Source organism: Temnothorax americanus, unplaced genomic scaffold (genome assembly GCF_048541705.1).
Source record: "Temnothorax americanus isolate GAGA-0224 unplaced genomic scaffold, ASM4854170v1 Scaffold14, whole genome shotgun sequence".
In the NCBI taxonomy this organism is placed as follows: domain Eukaryota; kingdom Metazoa; phylum Arthropoda; class Insecta; order Hymenoptera; family Formicidae; genus Temnothorax; species Temnothorax americanus.
In genome coordinates, this window is record NW_027509275.1 from 1,738,218 (window position 1) to 1,759,476 (window position 21,259).

At 38.1% G+C, this 21,259-nt stretch overlaps 4 protein-coding genes across 24 annotated transcripts; 1 reads left to right on the plus strand and 3 right to left on the minus strand.

Annotated features, from left to right (window-relative positions):
- Positions 1–1,153: 1,153 nt before the first annotated feature.
- On the minus strand, positions 1,154–2,899 carry LOC143894617 (nudC domain-containing protein 3). 3 transcript variants are annotated; one of them, XM_077401042.1, is made up of 5 exons: positions 2,766–2,899; positions 2,359–2,502; positions 1,710–2,277; positions 1,434–1,622; positions 1,154–1,343 (listed from the first exon to the last, which is right to left on the minus strand). In XM_077401042.1, the coding sequence occupies exons 2-5, from the start codon at positions 2,454–2,456 to the stop codon at positions 1,251–1,253; spliced, it is 948 nt and encodes a 315-aa protein (XP_077257168.1). In that variant the 5' UTR covers positions 2,457–2,502; positions 2,766–2,899; the 3' UTR covers positions 1,154–1,250. The 3 variants fall into 3 exon arrangements, with proteins under 3 accessions (XP_077257168.1, XP_077257169.1, XP_077257170.1); XM_077401043.1 differs by having other exon boundaries at positions 2,623–2,899; XM_077401044.1 differs by having other exon boundaries at positions 1,710–2,272; positions 2,359–2,899.
- Positions 2,900–3,205: 306 nt separating this feature from the next.
- LOC143894620 (protein C10) lies at positions 3,206–4,991 on the plus strand. Of its 5 annotated transcripts, none has more exons than XM_077401048.1 (4): positions 3,206–3,722; positions 3,810–3,855; positions 3,940–4,116; positions 4,210–4,991. In XM_077401048.1, the coding sequence occupies exons 2-4, from the start codon at positions 3,816–3,818 to the stop codon at positions 4,341–4,343; spliced, it is 351 nt and encodes a 116-aa protein (XP_077257174.1). In that variant the 5' UTR covers positions 3,206–3,722; positions 3,810–3,815; the 3' UTR covers positions 4,344–4,991. The 5 variants fall into 5 exon arrangements, with proteins under 5 accessions (XP_077257174.1, XP_077257176.1, XP_077257177.1 ...); XM_077401050.1 differs by having other exon boundaries at positions 3,206–3,640; positions 3,735–3,855; XM_077401051.1 differs by having other exon boundaries at positions 3,206–3,640; positions 3,743–3,855.
- On the minus strand, positions 4,953–14,887 carry Lqf (epsin homolog lqf). 14 transcript variants are annotated; one of them, XM_077401038.1, is made up of 15 exons: positions 14,663–14,885; positions 13,082–13,134; positions 12,142–12,262; positions 10,691–10,783; positions 10,268–10,526; positions 9,882–10,081; positions 9,764–9,815; positions 9,385–9,547; positions 9,139–9,274; positions 8,782–8,875; positions 8,315–8,442; positions 7,930–8,230; positions 7,660–7,842; positions 7,426–7,446; positions 6,780–6,921 (listed from the first exon to the last, which is right to left on the minus strand). In XM_077401038.1, the coding sequence occupies exons 3-14, from the start codon at positions 12,154–12,156 to the stop codon at positions 7,430–7,432; spliced, it is 1,641 nt and encodes a 546-aa protein (XP_077257164.1). In that variant the 5' UTR covers positions 12,157–12,262; positions 13,082–13,134; positions 14,663–14,885; the 3' UTR covers positions 6,780–6,921; positions 7,426–7,429. The 14 variants fall into 14 exon arrangements, with proteins under 14 accessions (XP_077257154.1, XP_077257156.1, XP_077257150.1 ...); XM_077401028.1 differs by lacking the exon at positions 7,426–7,446 and having other exon boundaries at positions 4,953–6,918; positions 14,663–14,887; XM_077401030.1 differs by lacking the exon at positions 7,426–7,446 and having other exon boundaries at positions 4,953–6,921; positions 9,145–9,274.
- An 853-nt stretch (positions 14,888–15,740) lies between these two features.
- Cdc50 (cell cycle control protein 50A) lies at positions 15,741–20,963 on the minus strand. Of its 2 annotated transcripts, XM_077401040.1 has the most exons (5): positions 20,798–20,963; positions 19,267–20,100; positions 18,991–19,156; positions 18,572–18,629; positions 15,741–17,595 (listed from the first exon to the last, which is right to left on the minus strand). In XM_077401040.1, exons 1-4 carry the CDS (start codon positions 20,847–20,849, stop codon positions 18,617–18,619), a joined length of 1,065 nt encoding a protein of 354 aa, XP_077257166.1. In that variant the 5' UTR covers positions 20,850–20,963; the 3' UTR covers positions 15,741–17,595; positions 18,572–18,616. The 2 variants fall into 2 exon arrangements, with proteins under 2 accessions (XP_077257166.1, XP_077257165.1); XM_077401039.1 differs by lacking the exon at positions 18,572–18,629.
- Positions 20,964–21,259: the final 296 nt, after the last annotated feature.

Below are 21,259 nucleotides of genomic sequence, written 5' to 3' on the forward strand. Positions count from 1 at the left end.
GCCGCGCGACACCCGAAAAACGATATCGCTCTCCTCGGAAACGCGACGCTCGAAGATTTCTACGTGCAGGAGATCGAGGCCTGCAAGATTATACTTGTTTCGAGAGAGTCTTGTTGCTTATCACATTCTAAATTTTAAAGCCGGATTAAAGATCCGACCGAGTCGTTAGCTTCATTTGAGTCTCTTCAGGATTTCTTGTGAAATATTTATTCCTACGGCCGCAATTTCCATAATAAACAATAGTCGTCGGAGCAACGCGGATCTTATTCAGATATGTGCCGATTACCTGGGTTGTCGCTACATTCGTGAAAATTCGTTTGGGATCGGTCAGAGCAGGGTAGAAGATTAGGAAGGTCGCGAACGCGACTTAAACGAAATGAGAACAGTTTCTTCGAGGCTGTGTACCTGCCGTCCGCGAACCGTTCCTGCCTCGTCCCTGTATAGCGAACGATCCCACCGCTATTGTGATATAAAGTCGGCGTAAACGCCAGGGAAAAGCGTAGGATTCCGCGCATTCTATGCGAACTCTCGGATCGCCTCGCGATTTCACAGGGTGTCGTCGTCGTCAAGATCCAGAAGCGTCAGCTCTTTGCTTTCGTATAGATTAGCTATTTATTTTTTAAAAGGAAATGTGCAGACTCGCCACGATCGTCGCGCAGGCAAATGTGATCGCGAAGAAAATGGACGTTTCATCCATCGCCATAATTAATGGGATCAAGATATCTTTAGTAGTTCCAACGTGGACATGAAAAAAAAGATATATAGATACATCTTGAAAAGATTACAATTCAATCTTTCGAAAATAGGAAAGCTTTAATAGTTTAATTAGATAAAAACACGATTAACAAACTTGTTCATAATACGTTCAGCGAATATTTAAATATGGAAATCCTATATAAATTTGTCTTTTAAGAATTTTTTTTGCAAATTATTACTCTTTTGGGACGAAGCTCTTTTTATCAAGTAGTAGTAGTAGTAAAATATGAAAGTGCAATATCCATTTGAATTTATTTAAAAATATTTCGTTGTTTTTCTTCATAATTTTCATAATATTAAATACACGACATATAAGTAAAACATATAAAACAAAATATCCAGGATATTAAAACAGGGAGATTTCCAGGCGATTAAATTACATATACTGCATATATTATATATATATACACGTATATTTACATATAAAATTATTACAATATAAATATTTTAATATAAATATTATTTAATAAACATTGAAAATATATTAAGGTACGTTACGTGTATTTTAAAATAGAAGGGTCGTAAGGTGTACCCTGGAAAGGCGATCCTTTCGCGTTCCATGCCTGCTTCAAAGTGGCCTCCATTTTCTGTAAATGCAATGTTATTTACAATTTTACAAAATATTGAAATAAATATTCGCTTTATACGTGCTAACCGAACAAGATATAGACAATTACAATTTGTTCAGACGTTGGTTTGCCTAAGACCTTCTGCTGGCAATTCCACATCAGTTCCCGCACTTTCATTTGCTCCTCTGGCGCCATATCGTCAAAATGTTTCGAACAGTCAATCTTGTTTAAGTCAATTTTCGGTTCGTCAACTGTTAGGGCTTCCCACCATCTTTCCATAGCCTTTTCAAGATGAATCTATAAGTAACAAATAAATAAATGAATAAGTAGATACCAGACAAATACATTTGATGAGATTCCAAAAAGTTATATATATAAACGTACATTAATTTGATTCCCTTCAATGCTCCATGTAGATTCACCACTTCGAATTTTAAAACTAAGTTTGCCATAAAAAATGCTATCCCATTCGGAATTTGCTGATGAAGCAGAAGGCTTCCCAACAATTCTGATCTCACTCGAGCTTATATCGATTTTGACCGTATCTTTGGACGCTTTTATATGTTCCGGTACTTTCGCAAGTACATCCAAATCGCTGAGAGTCTGGGTCCAAATGTAATTTTCTCTCACGGCTCCGTTGTAACTGTCTGACGCATGATTCGTCTTGAGCGATTGCGCGGAGGGTGGTTTAACATCGTTAGATTTGTCACGCGACGCGATTTCAATTTCTTGCGCCACTGGTGGAGTAAATCTACAGCTCTCGTCTTGCGTCAAAACCAGTTGATCCAATGTACCACTGCTGTTTGTACTATCATCGTCGGACAATGTTGCCTTTTGTAAAGATGGTGTGGTGTTCTTCCACTTGTACATGGTACTCAGTACGAGTTTCTCTGCCACTCCCGGTGGGAAGCCCAATTTCTGCTCCGAGTCCGCTTCGACATAGAAATCTGTGCTGATATTATAAAACGTTATCATATAAAATGAAATTTTATTATTTGAAGCTTCATTGGTTATCGATACCTCTGACACTCACCATCTATATAAAAAACCGAAGAAGGCGTCCAAGAAATTACTGACGTTCTTCTCCTCACGAAGTACGTGGAGAAACGTTTGATCGTGACCGGATCCCATGACTGAACGGAGATTTCTACGGAGTACTGGAAACGCTCGGCATACTCTGCCAGTTGTCGAATAAATGGAAAGAATAAATGGTTCGATTATGTGCTCGAGAAAATTCAATTATCTTGGACACGCGTTTTTGGAACCGGTCCAAGTTTCTAAGAATGTTTAAGATAACCTATACACTCCAAATTCGTCGTAATGAAGTAGTGTTGATACAAATCTTGATAAATATCTAATGAATTTCTATTAAATTGGACTATTGTGTGCGACTTGTATCGCAGAATCCGAATCTGTATGAAAAATTCGTCGTCTATTTACATCTGAAAATATTCCAGGAGCGTCAGATCAGAGAGAAGGATGAGAGGCGCAATGACGGCGATTTTCTTGGGACGCTTTTGCAGGCCGTACAGTAGCGCCACACATCCACTTTCAGAAATTGGAACTACGAGTCACATCCACTTTTCGATGCTGTCGATGAGAATTTGGTTCATGTCCGTGCTATGTATACATCCACTTTTCGATATTGTCGGTCTTTGGTGGTTCGTGTTGTCATAAACCACCAAAGACTGACAATGGCGACAATATCGTGTCGACACAAACCACCAAAGACCGACAATATCGAAAAATGGATGTATACATAGCACGGACATGAACCAAATTCTCATCGACAGCATCGAAAAGTGGATGTGACTCGTAGTTCCAATTTCTGAAAGTGGATGTGTGGCGCTACTGTACGGCCTGCAAAAGCGTCCCAAGAAAATCGCCGTCATTGCGCCTCTCATCCTTCTCTCTGATCAGATGATGCCGACATGAGAGCTGTACCCTGTACCAAGCTATATACAGCTGTTCTTTGTAGGTGCACTTTACTTTCTGCACTTAAACTGCAATAGATATACGTAATGGACATTGGAGAAAAGAGGAGAGAAGACAAAAAGTGGAGAAGGTTCAACTACAAAGAACAGACCTAAAATCTGTATCAGACTCTTCCTTGTTTGCACGCTTGCCATTAGTTGCCATCCATCTGCCACTCTCGGAAATGTCAAATGTGAATGGCCGTCGTTTGCAGGATAAACGTAAACAAGCCGAAATATAAGTTCCACAGTAGTATATCGTGAAAGAAGCAGCTGTTAATTGTTATTAAATGAAATCACGTCAAATTAAATACGATAATCTAAAATAGGGTCAACGATTGTGTACGAAAAATTTTTATATGTAAAATATTTGCCGATTTAACCATTTAACAAGCGTTGAATAGTGATCTGCAGTTTACCACACGTAATTTTTTAGCAATCCAGTATATTATATAAATAACATAATAACGTCGCTGAGAAAAAAAACATAACCCTCGCTTACTCCCGACAGTGCGCTATGGCAAGTGTTCCTGGTTTCACACTGGAAACTGCAAAAGGTATAATCCATTATGTAAATTATGTATACATTATAAATGTATATTGAAATTGTAATTACACAAAGAAGTATCTTTTTCCTCCAGCGATATTGACGGACATTCTGACGGCGCTGAACACACCCGAGAATTTGCAAAAGCTGACGGAGGCAAAGGAGAGCTCCGGCAACGAGATGTTGAAAATGATGCAGTTTGTGTTCCCACTGGTAACGCAGATTCAAATGGACGTCATAAAGAATTATGGATTTCCAGAAGGAAGGGAAGGTGGGTGGATTTAAGCCATTTAAAAGGGTGTGATGAAAGTAAGTCTGATGAAAATAGAATTCAACGATTGATCGTCATCTGTGCGCAAAGCAGGTACTGTACAATTTGCGCAGCTCATTAGGGCCTCGGAGAGAGAGGACGCCGAAATAGCTCAGCTACACAGCCAGGTCCGTTCGTACTTCCTTCCGTCGGTTACGATAAACTCCTCGACTGAAGCGTCTCTTTAGATTGAAAGGGATTCGCATATGAATTCCTCATATGTATATAATTTTACCTGAAGACTGGTATTAAGTTATTTGAGGAAAACTTATGCGAGTGAAGAAAAAATTATCCTATGCATTTTTATGGAAAAAAAATACATTTAACATATCGTTTTTTTTGTTATATACACTTATTTTAATAAATTAAATATTAAAATGGTTCTGATCTCATCACTCATCTAAAGTCTACGTGTAACATCTTAATAAGAATATTTATGTAAAGATAAATACCTTTCTTATTGAAATATTAATGAAAATGTCGTAATATTCGTTCTCTATACTTTTATATATATATAGAATAATTTAACTATTAAATATATAGATTTTAGTTAGTGCAATCAAATCTGTGTACAAATTTTCTTCTGGAGAAAAGCACCAAAGGAATTTTAAGGGTGCGTTCGGGAAGACGCTATTAATGCTATTTGCTTATTTTATCCTTGTTTTACACCTGATGAGCGATAAAGATAGAATGATGCAATAGCGCTAATAGCGCGCTTCCCGAACGCAGCCTGTGTTTAATTTGAGAAAACTTAAAAACCTTTATATTTATTTGTATAATTATTAATAAGTATATCATTATAATCTACTAAAATATATAATATTTATTTATATAAATGGTTCTTTGAATTTTTTTTCCTGCAATTACATCAGCTCTAAAAGCTAAACAAAAATATTCCACTGTTCGCACAGGGATGAAGCCGTGTATACATCATGATTTGTATATATTTAGTCACTTAAATAAGACAGGTATAAAAAAGATTGCAGATCTACATAACAAACCAAAGTATACAGGATGCTGTGGTAACGTCATCCTATATTCAACAGGCACGATGGCTAGTAGAATCGTTTATATTTTCAAAACCGTTCAAGACAATGATTGTATAATTAAATCTCTACACGTATCGTACATTTTTTAACTTCATGTCCTGGCGAACATCTGGATAAATACATATTAAATATACAATTTCACTCATACAAGCAAGTAATGTTAAAATTGCATAAAGCCAACAGAAATTATAGATTTAACGATAAATAATACATTGGAATTATTTGCTCGACGTTTACTTATTGGAACAGCTTGAATCGTGCAACTTTCTGATTTATCTCGGAGACAGGCGAATATAGTTCCCCCTTGTCAATGCTGTATACTGGCGAAGTATTCTCTTTGTATAAAACTGTAAAATGCGTCGTCATTTTGAAGAAAAAGATGCTGAGATCATGCAACAGATTTCAATAATGCTAAAAAAAAAAACCTTTTGCTTGTAACTTATATCAATGCTATTTATAAACGAGCAAATATCGCGAAATAAATAATATCATTATGTAATATCAGCGGTACGGATTATATAGGCAAGAATAGCAAATCTAATAAAAGGGCGAAAAAAAAACTCAGCAAATTTTTCTACAAACGCAGAACAATGACACGGTTTTCGAATATCCAAAACTAAAAAACTTTCTGTATATTCATTAATAACACTACGAACGCTTGACAAACGGGGAACGATATGTTTTAATATATGTGTGCTGTAGGCCGCGGTACGTCATCCGTGAATGACCGGCCTTATACGGCTATGTGAGAAATTCGTGTATACTTTGCAACGCGGTAGCTGCCCGTATTGCGGATCCCTGTATTAGAAAGCAAGCCACAACATCGAATTTTTTTTTTACAGACCATAATCGACACATCTTAAGCGTACGATGGCGAACGGAACTCTATTCATTGTAATGCTTTTGCAAATCATGATTACAGTCTCACGATCTCATTTTTCCCCCTTTTTTTTACTATAGAAAACACGTGTGTACAAAAACGCATAAACTGATCTCAATGCCAGCGTTACTTTACATCCTTCCACGACGGTGATGCGGTGTTGCTGAGCACAATCTTTCCCTGAATTATGTGATTCATACATAGAAAATAGATCGCATAGAGAAAGGAGTGTATATAAAATCTAGTCGTACCCTTTGGGATCGCTTAAGCGTTCAAAAGTTAAAACATGATTTGTATTATTATGTTGTACCTTTTAACCATCCAACCATTCACTTAATTACAAATATGCCACACTTCTACCAGTTAATTATTTGGGTGATTATTCCACAATAAACTTCAAGAAGCGAGTAGTACATGCAAAAGAAAATTTAAAAAAAAAAGAAAGGGAGACTTGTGTACAAAGAGCGTAAGTGCGCTGCAATATAATTCGTCGCAAAAAGTAATGTTTCAAGCTATCGATAAAAATCCCCATTGACGGGGACGTGTCTCCTCCGCCCTCTTATTGGTCTTATTCAACGTCTGTCCCTGCCCACAACTGCTATAAGTAAAATCATATCTTTTTTCTTTTACCGTTAACCGAAATCTATACCGTAATAGTACAATGTAGAACTGCGGATCACGTTTCGCAGTAATTACGTAGATCAGGCTACGAGAGGAACGGATTAGCCGTAGTAGTTGTGTTCGCTGTCCATGGATCCTGTCGAATCTGATTGATCGTAGGACGGGGTGGTGGTGGCGTCACAGTTGCAAATGGATTTGCTGCATATGACACGGCTGCTGTAAAATCATTCATGTATGTTCGTCCGTTAGTATAAAATAACTCTTATCGCCCACACAAAGACAGCTCAATCATTTAAACGCCTTTCAATACATCGACATCCGATACTTGTATCAATATCTTGAATAAAAACAAAAAAGATGTTATTTTATGACCTGGAGGTAGAAATACATTTCCTGTCTTTTACTTTCATTTGATAAGATTAGTTCTTATTTCAAGATATTGATTTGGACTTTCAATTTGCATATTACGAGAAAAAAAAATCGTGGAAATTAAAAAAAAAAAAAAAAAAATAAACTATCTAAAAAAAAGGGGGGAAATCCACGTATTCCACTGGAACACTTACAGGATATATATTCGAAGAAAGATTTAAATCACAGTACTCTTAAGTAAAAACATAACGCGCTTGACGTAATATATGAAAGACGTAATAAGCATAATTATACTGCACAATAGTCACCATGCATTCATGCCATATTCTTAATCATGTTATTGATACTCACGAACTTATTTCCAATGAAACGCTATTTTGTAGACATAGAGCGTGTTACAGCGTAAAATATATTCTCTTTTTCCATGATATTTAAATTATTTGTTCGTTGAATATTACATTAATTAGATTTGGTCTTTAATGGATTATCATATGATAAGAGCAATATATGCGAACGAGAAATATCTTGAATACTGGACTTCTCTTTCTCGATATTTGTACCTTCTAATCGCTAATGAAAACTTACCCGCTGGCGCAGGAGCCGATGGCTTAATCGCCGAAGCGCTGACAAGATTATCCAAATTGACGAGCGCCGAGTTCTCTCCTAAGAAGGATTGTGGCGTCTTCTTCACGGCACCGGTGCTGGCGGGAAGGTTTTCAACCATGTCACTCAGATCGAAGGGATCTCCTCCCGATGATGCCGTACCGCCTGTTTTTAAATCATATGATCTCATTACGCAAATTCAGCAGACATTAATGTTGCGTTACACAGAGAAATTTCGCGTGGTTCAAGTACCGTTGTTCACCGTCTGCGGACTAGCTCCGAGTTTTCCCCTATTGGTAATCACGTCAAATTCATCTAAATCGCTGAGGGGACTCGTCACGGCGGCGTTACCGTTGTTCTGAGTAGGAAAGCTGTTGAAGCCCGGCCCCGTGCCGTTGAAACCGTTGCTAGTGCTGAAGGTGGTAGCGGCCGAAGATACGGGTGGCAAATTGAAACCTATATTTTGAGATGACGGTACATTGAAGCCAATGTTAGTCGTCAAGTTTGAATTGTTGAAGGATGGCGACGGGGACGTCATGCCATCCTGAGCCGTCTGCAACGAGAAAATTTCAGACCAATGTGCGTTAGTACAAACATTGTGAAGCTCGAGGAACTTTAAAGGACAGATCTGTATTACCTGTTTGTTCGTCTCCGATTCGGTAGCAGTGGTAGACGGAACTGGTGACCAAGGGTCATTGGTACGCGGAGGAGATGCGACCGTAGCGGGAGATGGGGGAGGTGCACGCCACGGGTCGATAGTGGCAGCTATAATTAAAATTTAATTTGAGTCCAGTCCAAATTATTCGTCAAATATTGCAATCAGAACTTAGGAAAACTTAGAACACCGCTTTCATTATTCAGACATTACAATAGAGAACAAAGAGTAGACATATTCTCGATATAAGGATCCAAATATAGTAATTTAATACATTTTAAGAAAATTATGTGAAAAAATTAACTGATTATACCTGAGGATCCTGAGAATTATCGGAAATCGTCAAAGAGAGACGTAAGAACACATGCAAAAAAATATAAATATAAAGATTAAATAAATGTACAATCGTGTAAAGAGCACGTAGCCGCAATAATCATAATAAGACTCACTTGGTCTTTGTGGCGGAACGGGCGTCCACGGGTCTATCGCGGGTACGGGTGACGTCGTACTCGTTGTTGGAACACTCCATGGGTCGTTCTGTGGCTGTAATACGAGTACACTATTATTCTTCCACCAGTTTATCGATAACTCCACCATTTGTCAATAATAACAAAACCGTTATTCCATGCTTGTACGCTCTTCTAAATACATATTTAATGTCAATAATGTCCTCTAACATTCATCGGACATACCTTATACGCATGAAATTCAGATAAATCCAAAGACTGTGGTGCATCATGCAAAAACGATTACAATTTCGTGTTATCATGCAAAGTACGATTGTTAAAAGTTCGCAGCATAATTACCTGTACCTGTGGTCTAGGCGGTGGAGCTGTTATCGGAATACCCCAAGGATCGGTTTGTACGGAAGAGCCGCTCGCTTCTCCCAAATTTACATCGAGTAAATCCAGCATGTGGCTTTGCTTCTCAGATTGCGGAGTTCTGAAATTCATACACGTGGCATTGTCCCGTGAATGCACAGTCGGGTGTTTTTTTTCCGTATCGAGTTACTTGATTATTATGAATTACATTGGATTCCGCTGATCACTTACTTAAAATCTTGCTGACTTTGGCTGAGAGCTAACTGCAATCTAACGTCATCGCTGCGTCTTCTTTGTTCTTCTTGCTCCGCTTCCTCTCTAGACATAGCCAAGGCCAGCTGCAGTTGTAATTCTTCCTCGCCTACCGTTTGCGGTCTTGCGGCTTCCAATTCCGCTGTAAAATATACTTGTTGCGTTAATTCTTATATGTAAAGTAATTAATGTTTGCGTTTGATAGATTGCGCGAAAAATAAACGAGATATGATAAGAGAATTTAGATCAAATGTGTAAAAGAATTATCTCGTCCCAGTTAAAGTAATCTCAATTTGGAAGGTCTTGACCAAAAAGGAGTTACGAAATGCTAGTGCTTGTTACTATAAAGAGGAACTACTCGTACGTCTGGCTGTTGATTCGGATAAGTGACAGGGTTCCCAATCTTGAAACTGAAACAAGATAATAACGTGTAAATTTATAGTTTTTAATCGATTGATCGATAACACATTACTCACATCGCTGCTAACAGGTGACATTGTGTCCAGACCGTCACTTCCAAAACCACTAACCGACTGTGCAAATCTCTCTTTTGCCTTCAACGCTCTAGCTCGCTCATTTCTCAATCTCTCGTCATCTTTTAATAAGGCCACTAATTGTTTTGCTTTTTCTCGAACATTAATCCCTTGATCTTTATGCCCATCCATGTATTGAAAATCTGTGCAAAAGAATAATAGGACTGTGTTGAAAAACCGGGGATTCCTAGATTTGTTCATTAATTACAAATATACGCCAATACATTTCTGCATTTTATTAATATGTAGAGCTTTAATGTTCCAATAATATATCACACATATGAATACTTGATCTCATATATTATAAAATAAAATGTCACATTTGTTACCTTTTAAAGTTTGGATGGCAAAAATATTTTCTTTGCACTGCTGCGCTACCTTTTCACTTCCCGTCTTGATAAGATATTCTAAGAGAACTAAGGCTTTGTATACATGTCGCCAGTTTTTCCCATGATCATTCAATCGTTTCCATAGCATTTGCATAATTTCCGTAAACGCTACAACATTGTACGTTAAGTCGGCAATTTCTGCCATAAGTGTACTACTTGGACCCCAAGGATCATTGCTGGTAGCTTTTCGTACAGCTTTCTGTAGAAAAACAGTAATTATCTCATATCGATATTCAGAATGTTCACACGTTTAGCTTTATTAATTTTTTTTCATTTAAGTCTTTTTAGATATTCCGTTATTATTTTTAATACGTTAACGATGAAAAATAATATCAAGTAATATAAACAGATTTCACTAATCACCTGGGCATTGCTGTAATTATGGGCGAGATTCATAATATCTCGCCTAATACCTGCTAGATTCACCTGCATGACGTCTTGCCCTTGTCTTCTCATCTAAAATATCATCGCTACACGTTACTCAATTGTAGTATTGTGTATCTTGGTTCTGGGAACCCATATTTATTATCGTATCCGTTCCAAGGCAAAAGGAAAAAAATCACACATGTTATATCAGACGTATAGGTACAAGCAGCTATTTACAGGGTTTACATTCTACGAAGATTCGTAGTCTTTCAAAGATCTATAAATATATAAACCTTGACTAATCTTTAATGTACGCAACCTATAATTGCTATATATAATGTAAAAATAATAGCAGGTCAATTATGACGCAAGTAGCGTCGGATAATAAATATGGATGTTTTGTTTACACATGAAAGCCATGCAGCTACAAGTACGCATTATTTTAAACGTCACAAAACTAGTGATATTATCACCAAAATTTCAGTAAAAAATACAATTATAAGTCAATTAATAGCGGGAAGGTTAGAGCTAAAACCAAGGCATGCGAGGCATCAATCAAATTGCTCGTAACAAACAAATAGTAGAAAGAAATATAAATTGCGGAAAGAGAAATGTAAATACAATTTTATCTATACTATATTTGTATTATTGTTATATTATAAAATTGTACTTTTTCTTAAATATCGTAAAAGTTTATACAAGTTGCATACAAGTAAATCAAATTATACCGTACCGCTAAGCGAAGAAAGTAAAGTACAATTTACCTATATTTAACACAATTTTATTTTAAAATCTGTACTTTAACACAATTCACCTGATCCAATTATCCAATGATATATAAAAATATGCCTACATGCTTCAATGTTAAGTATAAAAGGTCATTAACTTTGGAGACTAATAAAAGAATATATACCTATATATATTTTCTTTTAATATCGTATAGAAATCAGGTTCTTTTGAGATGTGCCTATATAAAAATTTCTAATTAATATTATCTCTCTTTCTCTCTATCTTATCTGAGATAAGTATTGTTCTGGGCTACACGGAGTATAGCTCTAAATTTCGAAACGAATCGACCCCAAATAATCGTACAACAATATTTAATGCAATACTGACTTGCATAATGTACATTTGTCATCGTCATATTCACCATACCTATTATTATCGCGTTATTCCGCTGGTAAACGTTGCAAAAACTAATAAAGGTGCATTATAACAAAAAAAAACTGGAAAATCAAAATAATCCGAATATGTCACACGAGACGTAACACACATAGCAATAACTGCTTGTAAAAAAAAATATCAGATTGCTTTTACAAATACTGGATAGATATTTACCGTGAAACACAGAGATCTTCTAATAATATGCTCTCACATTGAATATAATGTTATTACGAGTGAGTTACAGTTGTTAATTCAACGGTCATGAACACATCGTTGGAATTTACCTTCTGCATCGCCATTCTTGACTAATGAAATATCGCTGGCGGTTGTTGACGAAGCTCTTTAGGTTTCGTTCCCGAAATACAGAAAACTTCCGAATACTCCGAATCACAACAAAAGCCTAGGCTATCAGATGACACGATGAATAAGTAACGAGAATTTTATAGATAAAATTTGTCACACCTTAAATGCACGATACGTCATTCTGCGTATATGGATGATAATGACACGTTAAATCTGTTAAATTAATATGGTATTATGCAAATGAATATTACATGAAATTTTTTCTTGTAAAAATCGTCGGAATTTCAAACGAGACTCCGCAAGATTGTGCATATATGCGCGAAAAAAAAAAAGAAGTAGCAGCGATGCACACGTGTTCAATACGTTTGCGAATCGAGCTGGTACGACAAAAGATTATACTCGTAGCGACAACAGCAACTATTAAATTAAAAAGAAAATAGAAAAATATATTTTGTTTTTAATAGGCACAACTCATATATATTCCCTAAGCTCCTCTTACAATTAATTACGTACAATAACGCGATTGACACGTCGTCGTAAAAATATAACAGCTCACGTATCTCAGTGAGAAAATGTAAAGGAATAACTTCACGCATAAGTATATACACGTACACGCAATCAAACATCGATTGAGATACAACGTTTACGTTGACTTTTATGATTTAAAAGAGATCTTGGAAGATCCGTGACGTCGCGCTCGATTCGAAAGTACGAAAACCAGAAACTCATACTCGTTATATGCGCTCCTCAGCAAAGTTTTCGACGAGCAACTCGCTAAATTGAACAAAGCACGTTTCCTACAGGGGAGAGAGACCTATCATCAAAACTACCCCGTTTACAGACGACAGAGCGCATGCGGAAAGCGTCCGCGGAAAGAGAGAGAGAGAGAGAGAGAGAGAGAGAGAGAGAGAGATCACTTACACTGACGGAGGTAAAGATGCTGCACCTTCCTTAAGCGAAACTGTACTGCTCTTCTGGAAAAAGAAAAAGAAACAGGTGAGGCTTTATCGACCTTGCGGCGTGTTTCTGTTGTGCGTTCCCCGCCTTATCTTATCGCGGCGCGGTGTGATTTTATTCCTCATCGGAGCAACGTTACCAAAATCCGTCTGATAATTATTATATACAAAAAAAAAATCATACGGAGAGATTGTTCTCGATATTTAAATGTCGCACGAATTAGCAATGCCTTGAGATTTTGAGCCGCAGATAATGTTTCTCGACGCCGTTATTGTTTCCCCCATCTCTCCGAGGTGACAATCTAAAGATCTTCCATAGCATCCATTCGCGTTTATTCAACGCGCACGATATCGACGTTGTTATTCAAACATTGCACTCCTTTGTAATCACACATGCATCTGCTTTCGCGGCACTGACTGAGTCTTCTTCTCCCCGCTGTCGAGCATGACCGCGCAGGATATCGTCGCTCACTGTTTGCGGAAAGTAAAGAAGAGTATAAACACAGCCGACAATGAGCTGGAAGAGCCTTAATCTGGTTACACCAGATAGAAGATATATCACAGCGAGCCCGATATCCTTTGCAAGGCTTCCTTCCGTCGCGTTAACAGCATTATACATGTAATTGACCGCGAAAGTATTGATCATTATCCTCTCCGTGTCCTTTTGCACTGCTCCGCTGACTTTCTATTCCCCGTGTACGCACAAAGCTCGCTCGCACGTGCGTAACTGTCAAGACCTGTCACGTCGGAGTTGGGAAAACCATCAGCAACGGCGCGGCGAGATGCGGTAAACAATCTGCTGAGGATGATTAACACACACTTTAGAGAATCTCCGTGAAAAGAACAATCACAAAGGCATCGCACGCTCGGAGAAGCCGAGATACTCGCGCACTCGCGTTATCTCGACGATTTCCGAGAGTTAACGCACGTCAACGCGCGCGGAGGAGAGAGCGACGGCGGGGGGGGGAAGGGGGGGCAAGCGCGGGCAGGAAATTATTGGCCGTTGTATGTACAATTGCTGGCGAAGAGATCGCCAGGCGTTCCAGAGGTCGATTCCACCTCGCCGCCGCGCGCCTCCTCCGGGTGCAACGCTCCGCGCTCCGCGACGAAGACGAGAGATGCGAGCCGTTCCGCTCCGAGCGTGACTGGCGGAGCGCGCCGTACCCGCCCACCGAGGGGTCGCCGGGGTCCCTCGTCGCGCGAGTAGATCGGAGTAGACGTAGGTGTACGTACATACGTATACGTGACACGACTCTGACACGTCAGTCCCGCGGGGGTATCTCCGTTCTCCGTTACGGCCGTGCGAGAGGGGTGGCGACGACGGCGGCGACGGGGCGCGGCACGCTCGTTTTACGACGCTACGACGTAAAGGGTTGTTGACAATGTCGCGCGACCGTCGCGCGAGATGCTCGATCCGGAGTACCCCGTCGCGTCCATCCGAACCCGACTGAATGACGAGTGACGACGACGACGGTGACGGCGACGACGACGGCGACGGCGACGGCGACGGCGACGAGGACGACACGGGACGGCTTCGGCTACTCACCTTGCGTGCGCGGGCGGCCACCACTCCGGGGAATTTGGATACGCGGGGGGCTCGCGAGAGCGTAACGGGGAACGGGGACAGAGTGGCGGAATTAAATAAGTAAGACACTTATGACAAGTCCATTCACAGGCACTGACGAATTGTACGGTTACGAGGCAAGATGGCGCCTCGGGCTCGGGAAAATATTTCCGCTCCGTTCGCCGCGCCCGCGCACGAGCGACGCGTTCTGCCCCGAATCCTCCGTTCGAGGCGAATAATTCTTCGGGGGGCGAGAGCAGCTCGAACTCCCCCCTCCCGTTCCCCCCACCAATTCAGCGATCAATTTGATAATTAAATGAAATCGCTGTCCCCCGATATAATAATCCTTTTTTTCATATGTTAGTCTGGTTAGACAACAAAAATGAATAATTTTACCTTGATGAAATAATATGGATGTTACTTGTTAATTAATCACTGACTAACGCGCATTTTGTCAACGTAGATTAACTTTAATCTCATTGTCAGTTAAAATTTGTAAGAATTAGAAAAATATAAATATATATAGTAAGTCAAATCGGGATTAAAGTTAATTTGCATTGAAAAAATGGACAGATTAATCGAAATTCAAGTCACCCTAATCGTCTTTCAAACATATAATTCTCTTCTCGCTGCGATTGTCCAGATTCGAGATTCGCTCGAGAAAAGCGAAGTTTTTAATTTCATGATTCATTGTCCCCGATATATAATCCTTTTTCCCATATGTTAGACAAGAAAAAAATTAATAACTCTCTTTACATGTTAATAAAGTAACACGGATATTACTTGATAAATTAATCGCTGATTAACGTCCATTTTTACCAACGTAGATTAATTTTCATTTCGGTTAATCTCTAAGAATTAGAAAAAGATAAATAGAGCAAGTTAAATCAAGATTAAAGTTAATCTACATTCGACAGAAATGAACATAAGATTTCAGTCACTCCGCTCATCTTTTTTCTTTTTCATATCTGATAGTGGAAGTTCCCAGAAATCCGTTTTCGTTAGTATGTAACGTCCACGGTTAACGGCTGATTATTATAAACGAAGAGGATACCGCATCTTGACTCTTTAATCGTTTCTCTTTATTCATTGTTATGTTCACAGTAGACTAGATTGATCTTATAAGTGGTTTACATCGCAATATACGACGCCCGGCAATTCATTTCTACGCTCTTACAAAGTAATCGCAGTTACGACACGACACCGTCCCTTCAATTACGTCGCTCGGTAATGCATGCGTATCTAGTTAAGGCACGACAAATCAAAATTGCACTCGGAAGAAAGATTCCGAGGGCAACGCTGTCCCTGTAGAGAGATCCAAATTAATGAACAATTTGCGAGGACGCATAACGGCTCGGGATTAATATTTAAACGCTGTCACTTAATTTGATGACGCATCGCCGGTTTTTGGATACTTTCGCGAGCCATACACGAGAACACAATATTGCTTGATCGACAATCAATTTCAATGGTATCAGTTTGTCATTTTGTCACAAGTCATATTTTCATAAGTCGAATTTCGTAAAAGAACCATATGTTATCGGAAAGATATATATATATATATACACACATGTATGAATTGTTATCTACATTTTTGTAACGCAATTAATTTTCCAGGAACGCAATATTCCACTTTCCCTATATATCTCACGCTTCCAAGACATCGAGAAATTACAAGCGCGTGATAGACACAAGTTCGTAGAATCTATAAATGTTATTTTACGCAATAAATATTAATTTTTAAGTGACAGCACATATAATATTTGTTTTTTTTTTATCGTAAAATACAACAGTCCAAAGAGGATTTTGCGCGTTTTGAGGATATTAAATTTTTCTCAACGGTCGAATGAATCGCTGTTAAAGGTATGTCGAAGTTAAATAAAATTCTACGAAAGAGAAAGGTAACTTTGACGGACTGTTGTATTATACGAAACCACAACGAGAAAATATTTAATTTACGTTTAATTTCTACATCTTTATATGTTTAACTTGAAGACTTAAAATAGAAAGTTTAGCTTGCTCTAGATCAACGTAAACGTAAGCTAAGTGCATCGATAAATGCATTGAAGCGCATTTCTTAATTCAAAAGAATATCTTACAAAAAGTTCGCTATCTACAAATGGAATAACATTTTAATAAACATTTGGTTTCAGCATTGTATGATCATTTCATCCATTTTGCTGATATACAGAGTGGGCCGAAATACAATCGGGAAGAAAATTTTATGGCTTAAAATAAGTCGGAACAATGAAGACAAATCGTACAGAATATATCTGTAGCAAAAAACATTGCATTAAATAGCCAAATGCACACATACTCGATTAACTTTCCAAGTCCTTTTTCTAAAAAAAATAAAATATTTGAAAAAAAGAAAATTATTTTACTATTTCGACTTATTTTGAGCCATAGAATTACCCCCTTGCCGGTTGCACCACGTATTTCGGCACACCCTGTACAGTATTCCGTAACAGGATATTCACAACTTAATTCAAAATTAATGGCGACGGGTATTTGTTTGTCAATTAAGTTTCAAATAATTAATTGGACTTATTCTATTTGAAGTTTACAGTACAATTCCAAGTGCAGTATAATTTCAAGGATATAAAATTCAGTTATGAAAATCCTATTGTGTATGCCGTACTTGTAGCAATACTGAAACTTGATATTATATATAAAAACTTTTAAAAGATAACTATCCTTTAAACAATAAATTATTTTATTCGTTTATTGCTTTACCGCATCTATTCGTATTTCCGTTTACGACTGCCAAGCGAAAATCAATGTTGTTGAAAAAATTATCTCGTCCTAATCGGTGGACTTATTCATGCTGATGAAATTATGTTCATTTCAAGTAAACGAATCGTCCCTAATGATGATATTCCGTAGTTGGAGTCACATTGATCATGTCGGCGGTGCTAAAAAAGAGTATATATAAATATATATATATGTAATAAGTGCGAAAGAAAATTTACGCTCAACTTTTCTCAGTTTGCTAATAAAATAAGACCCAACGATATAAAAGCACAGGAGAAATTAAAATGCTTCGAAATGTAATACGTAAATTAGAAATATATATACTATCGACTTTGAGATGAATGTTCTTTTTTCGGGACATGCGACATGCTTTTTATAATATGCTCATATATATAATTTGAATCGGATTTAGTCCGTGTTGTTTTTTGTCGAAAAAGGAATTTTTGTAATAATTTGGCCGATTTTTCGGGGATATCGAAACTACTTCAACTCTTCTTTAATTTTGTGCCAATGCACAAAAAAGTGCAATTACTTCCAAATTTGATTTTAAAAATGTACGTATATCCAAATATATATACAAAAACAAAAAATATATGTACAAATATATATATACAAAACGCAAAAACATAGAACAAGCGTGTAACGAAATCACTTGGACAAACAGTTAACTATAACTTGTGCTTCCCACATATGACACACAATCGTTACTTTGTAACAATTATATTATAATTATATGGAATTATATTTTGTCTTCTAATTGGTTATTATTTATAAATCACAATTATGTAAATAATAAAATCAACAGTTGTATTAAAATATTATATCTGTCGTTTAATATAAAAAAAGAAATTACACGTAGCTGTTTAAAAATAAACATCCTACTAGTCTGAGAAACGTAGCGGAAAAATGCACACATTCTGGCAAAGCATACAATACGCTAAATATGACTAGTCGAGCTAATTGTTAGTTTTTATTTGCAGTAAAATATTAGTGAAATATTTTAAACATTTCGGTATTTCCGTTGAAGTGACGTTTAAACGACAAAAGTATCGCCCGATTGGTCATATTTTATCAAGTTAACATTTTACACATCAATATTACAAAGGATAGACATAGCACGATATCACAAACACTTACAAGAACATACATGGGTGCCCTAAGAATACTTTCTCGTAGTCGTCTTTACATTAGTTTGCTGTATAACATATATCAGGTATATTATATTATCAACTCATCTTACAGAAAAAAAATGTTAAATATGTGTCTGTGTCGACCTGACTCGAGAGGATAATAATTTGCAAATCACAAGTGATTATATTGTTCGAGATTGACATATGTTAGATCGCGCATGTTTAATATTGCACAAAATTTAAAGTACATTTGTGAACATTAAAGATATTAATGGTTAATATCTTGATTTTACAAGACTATGTTCAATAATTCGTACAGATGTTCCTTCACCACATGGAGGATGTTAAGTAAGACGTTTTACATGTTTATTGTTTATATAGATGAAAAAGTGAAAAGGCTACATAACGTAAGAATATATTGGTTACCTCTTAGAACATTTAATATGTATGATGAGTAGTGCTACGCCCAGCAGCAAGCACAAACTCCCCACAACAATGTAAGCGATACCGAGGAAAGGATTCTTTCCTCCCAAAAGTGAAGTTGTGCTTAAAATCATCTTTTTCTTTCCGTAGAAGGAGGATACTGAAAATGCTGAAAAGAAACATTCGAAAAAACGTTACTTCATTTTCCTCATTGTGTTCATTTAAGTAAAATATATGTGATTGACATCGACCTTCGATTCTTCATTTTAGATCACTTACAATATTTGACCTCGAGATTGTAGTTTCCCGCAAGCAGACCATTCTTATAGCCATCTTGAGTGTGGTCGACCCTGCGATAGAGTTTTCTGAAAGTGGGCAACGCAGCGGTTCTCATCCACACAATTAAATCCTCGTTTTGGAATCCATTATTCTCATCATTCGTGTCATCCAAATCGTAGATGTGTCTGGTCCAGTTCTTAGGCTTGGCAAAATTTTTGAACACCTCGCTCAGATTGCCCTCTGGATTTCTGAATTTGATATTCTTGTCGGATGGCCAGGCTATGCCAGTTTTTAGTAACGGTACTTTCGTATTGCCATGCTTCGCGGAATATAGCGTCAGCTTGTCGCTGAAGAGCGAATTTGCGATGGCGCCGCACGGGGCGATGGGAATTTTGGTATTGTTCACTTCCTCGTAGGCAAACGGCTCGCAGTCACTCGAGACCGTAGGGTCCAGGTGTCCCAGCAGTTGACCGTCGTCTCGAGATTTTACGTACCTCCGATGATTCTGATAGAAGTTCGTCAGGCCGTAATACATGTAAACCTTGCCGGCAAACTCCGTGGACAGCTCGAAATCTATATTGCACGTGCAGTTTTCTTTTGGATTTGCCGCGATTACGTCCGCACACTTCTTATACGTCACCCCGTCGCTCTCCAAGAACGTGGAGTTGCAGTTGGTGTAATCTATGGTATGTTCCTTGACTTCGTCGGAAAAGTAAAGCAATCCAATGCCGACCGGTATGAATGCGACTCCTATCACGAAGAACGTCGGTAGAACTGTGCCAGCTGTGAGTATCGGTTGCCAGGCTGGTAGCCGCTGCTGCTTAAACGCGCTATCTGCGTCACAGTCAAAGTTCACGTGTATTAGGAATAATTTTCGCGCGCGAAAATACATAGTACAACATCAACAACGATGCGATATGTCATATAATCTTGTTTCCCTGACTTTGTTTTCTCAAATGTTGCACGCTACACAGGAGTATATATATATATATATATATAGTTTCTCGTATATATAAAATAAAGAAAACGAGATTGTGCGCGTTTAGATAACGAGGAAAGATGTTTAAAGATAGACATATTCCTGCGCTGTCTCTGTTACGATCTTTCGCGCCGCTTTCCACGGCAAGACACAATTTTTGTTCGACGGAAAGATGAGCTAACGCGTTTTGTAAATAAATTAAGACAATTTTCGTAAACGTTAGTTGATTCGATGATACGTGATCCCGTGATCGAGAGTCTCCGTCCCTTCCAACTCTAGACTCCAAAATACGCAGAAGTCAATCGGACTTTAGCCAACTTCAGCAGAAACGAGTAAATAATTAAGACCTAAAAAAAGGTTCGCAATACATTATTTAAACAACTCGGGGAATATGCAAAATTGTAGGTACAAATTATCTCGAGATCGTCGAGGAATCGTCGAGCAGGATGTACGAAGTCGTCGGAGGCCTGTCAGCAAGAAAGCCCCCGTTAATTCGAGACCGTTCGGTCTCTTGCCTTTAAAACCCCTTTAACGATCGTTTTAATCGCTCACCCGTCGGCTTTTTCGATTTAGGCACCGCGTCGACCTCGCTGATGGACGTCATGATTTTAACGACGAGACTTGACGCTTGACGGGCCTCGATAACCTAATCGGGGGAGGGGGGGGGAGTCCTGACCCTGACAGGTCTCGACTCTCGACTCCTTGCATTTTAATGGCGACGGAAGACGGAAGTTTGATAAGTTCACAACTTCCGGGCCCACAGGGTGCAGCACTATCGTTCCCCCATTTTCCCCCACTGAAAGGAAAATCACTGACACGAGCGCGCTAATTATACCGCGGAGTATGAAATGTGTGCTGTCCATTGTATAACATTTTTTAACCACCCCGGAAGCGTGGTTAAAAATCATTTGAAAACTGTATAAAGCATATATATATTTTTTTTAAAAAAGTAAATTTTATTGAAAACAGGAAAGAGATAGATTTTTTTAAATACCGTCTTTATAATATTATCAA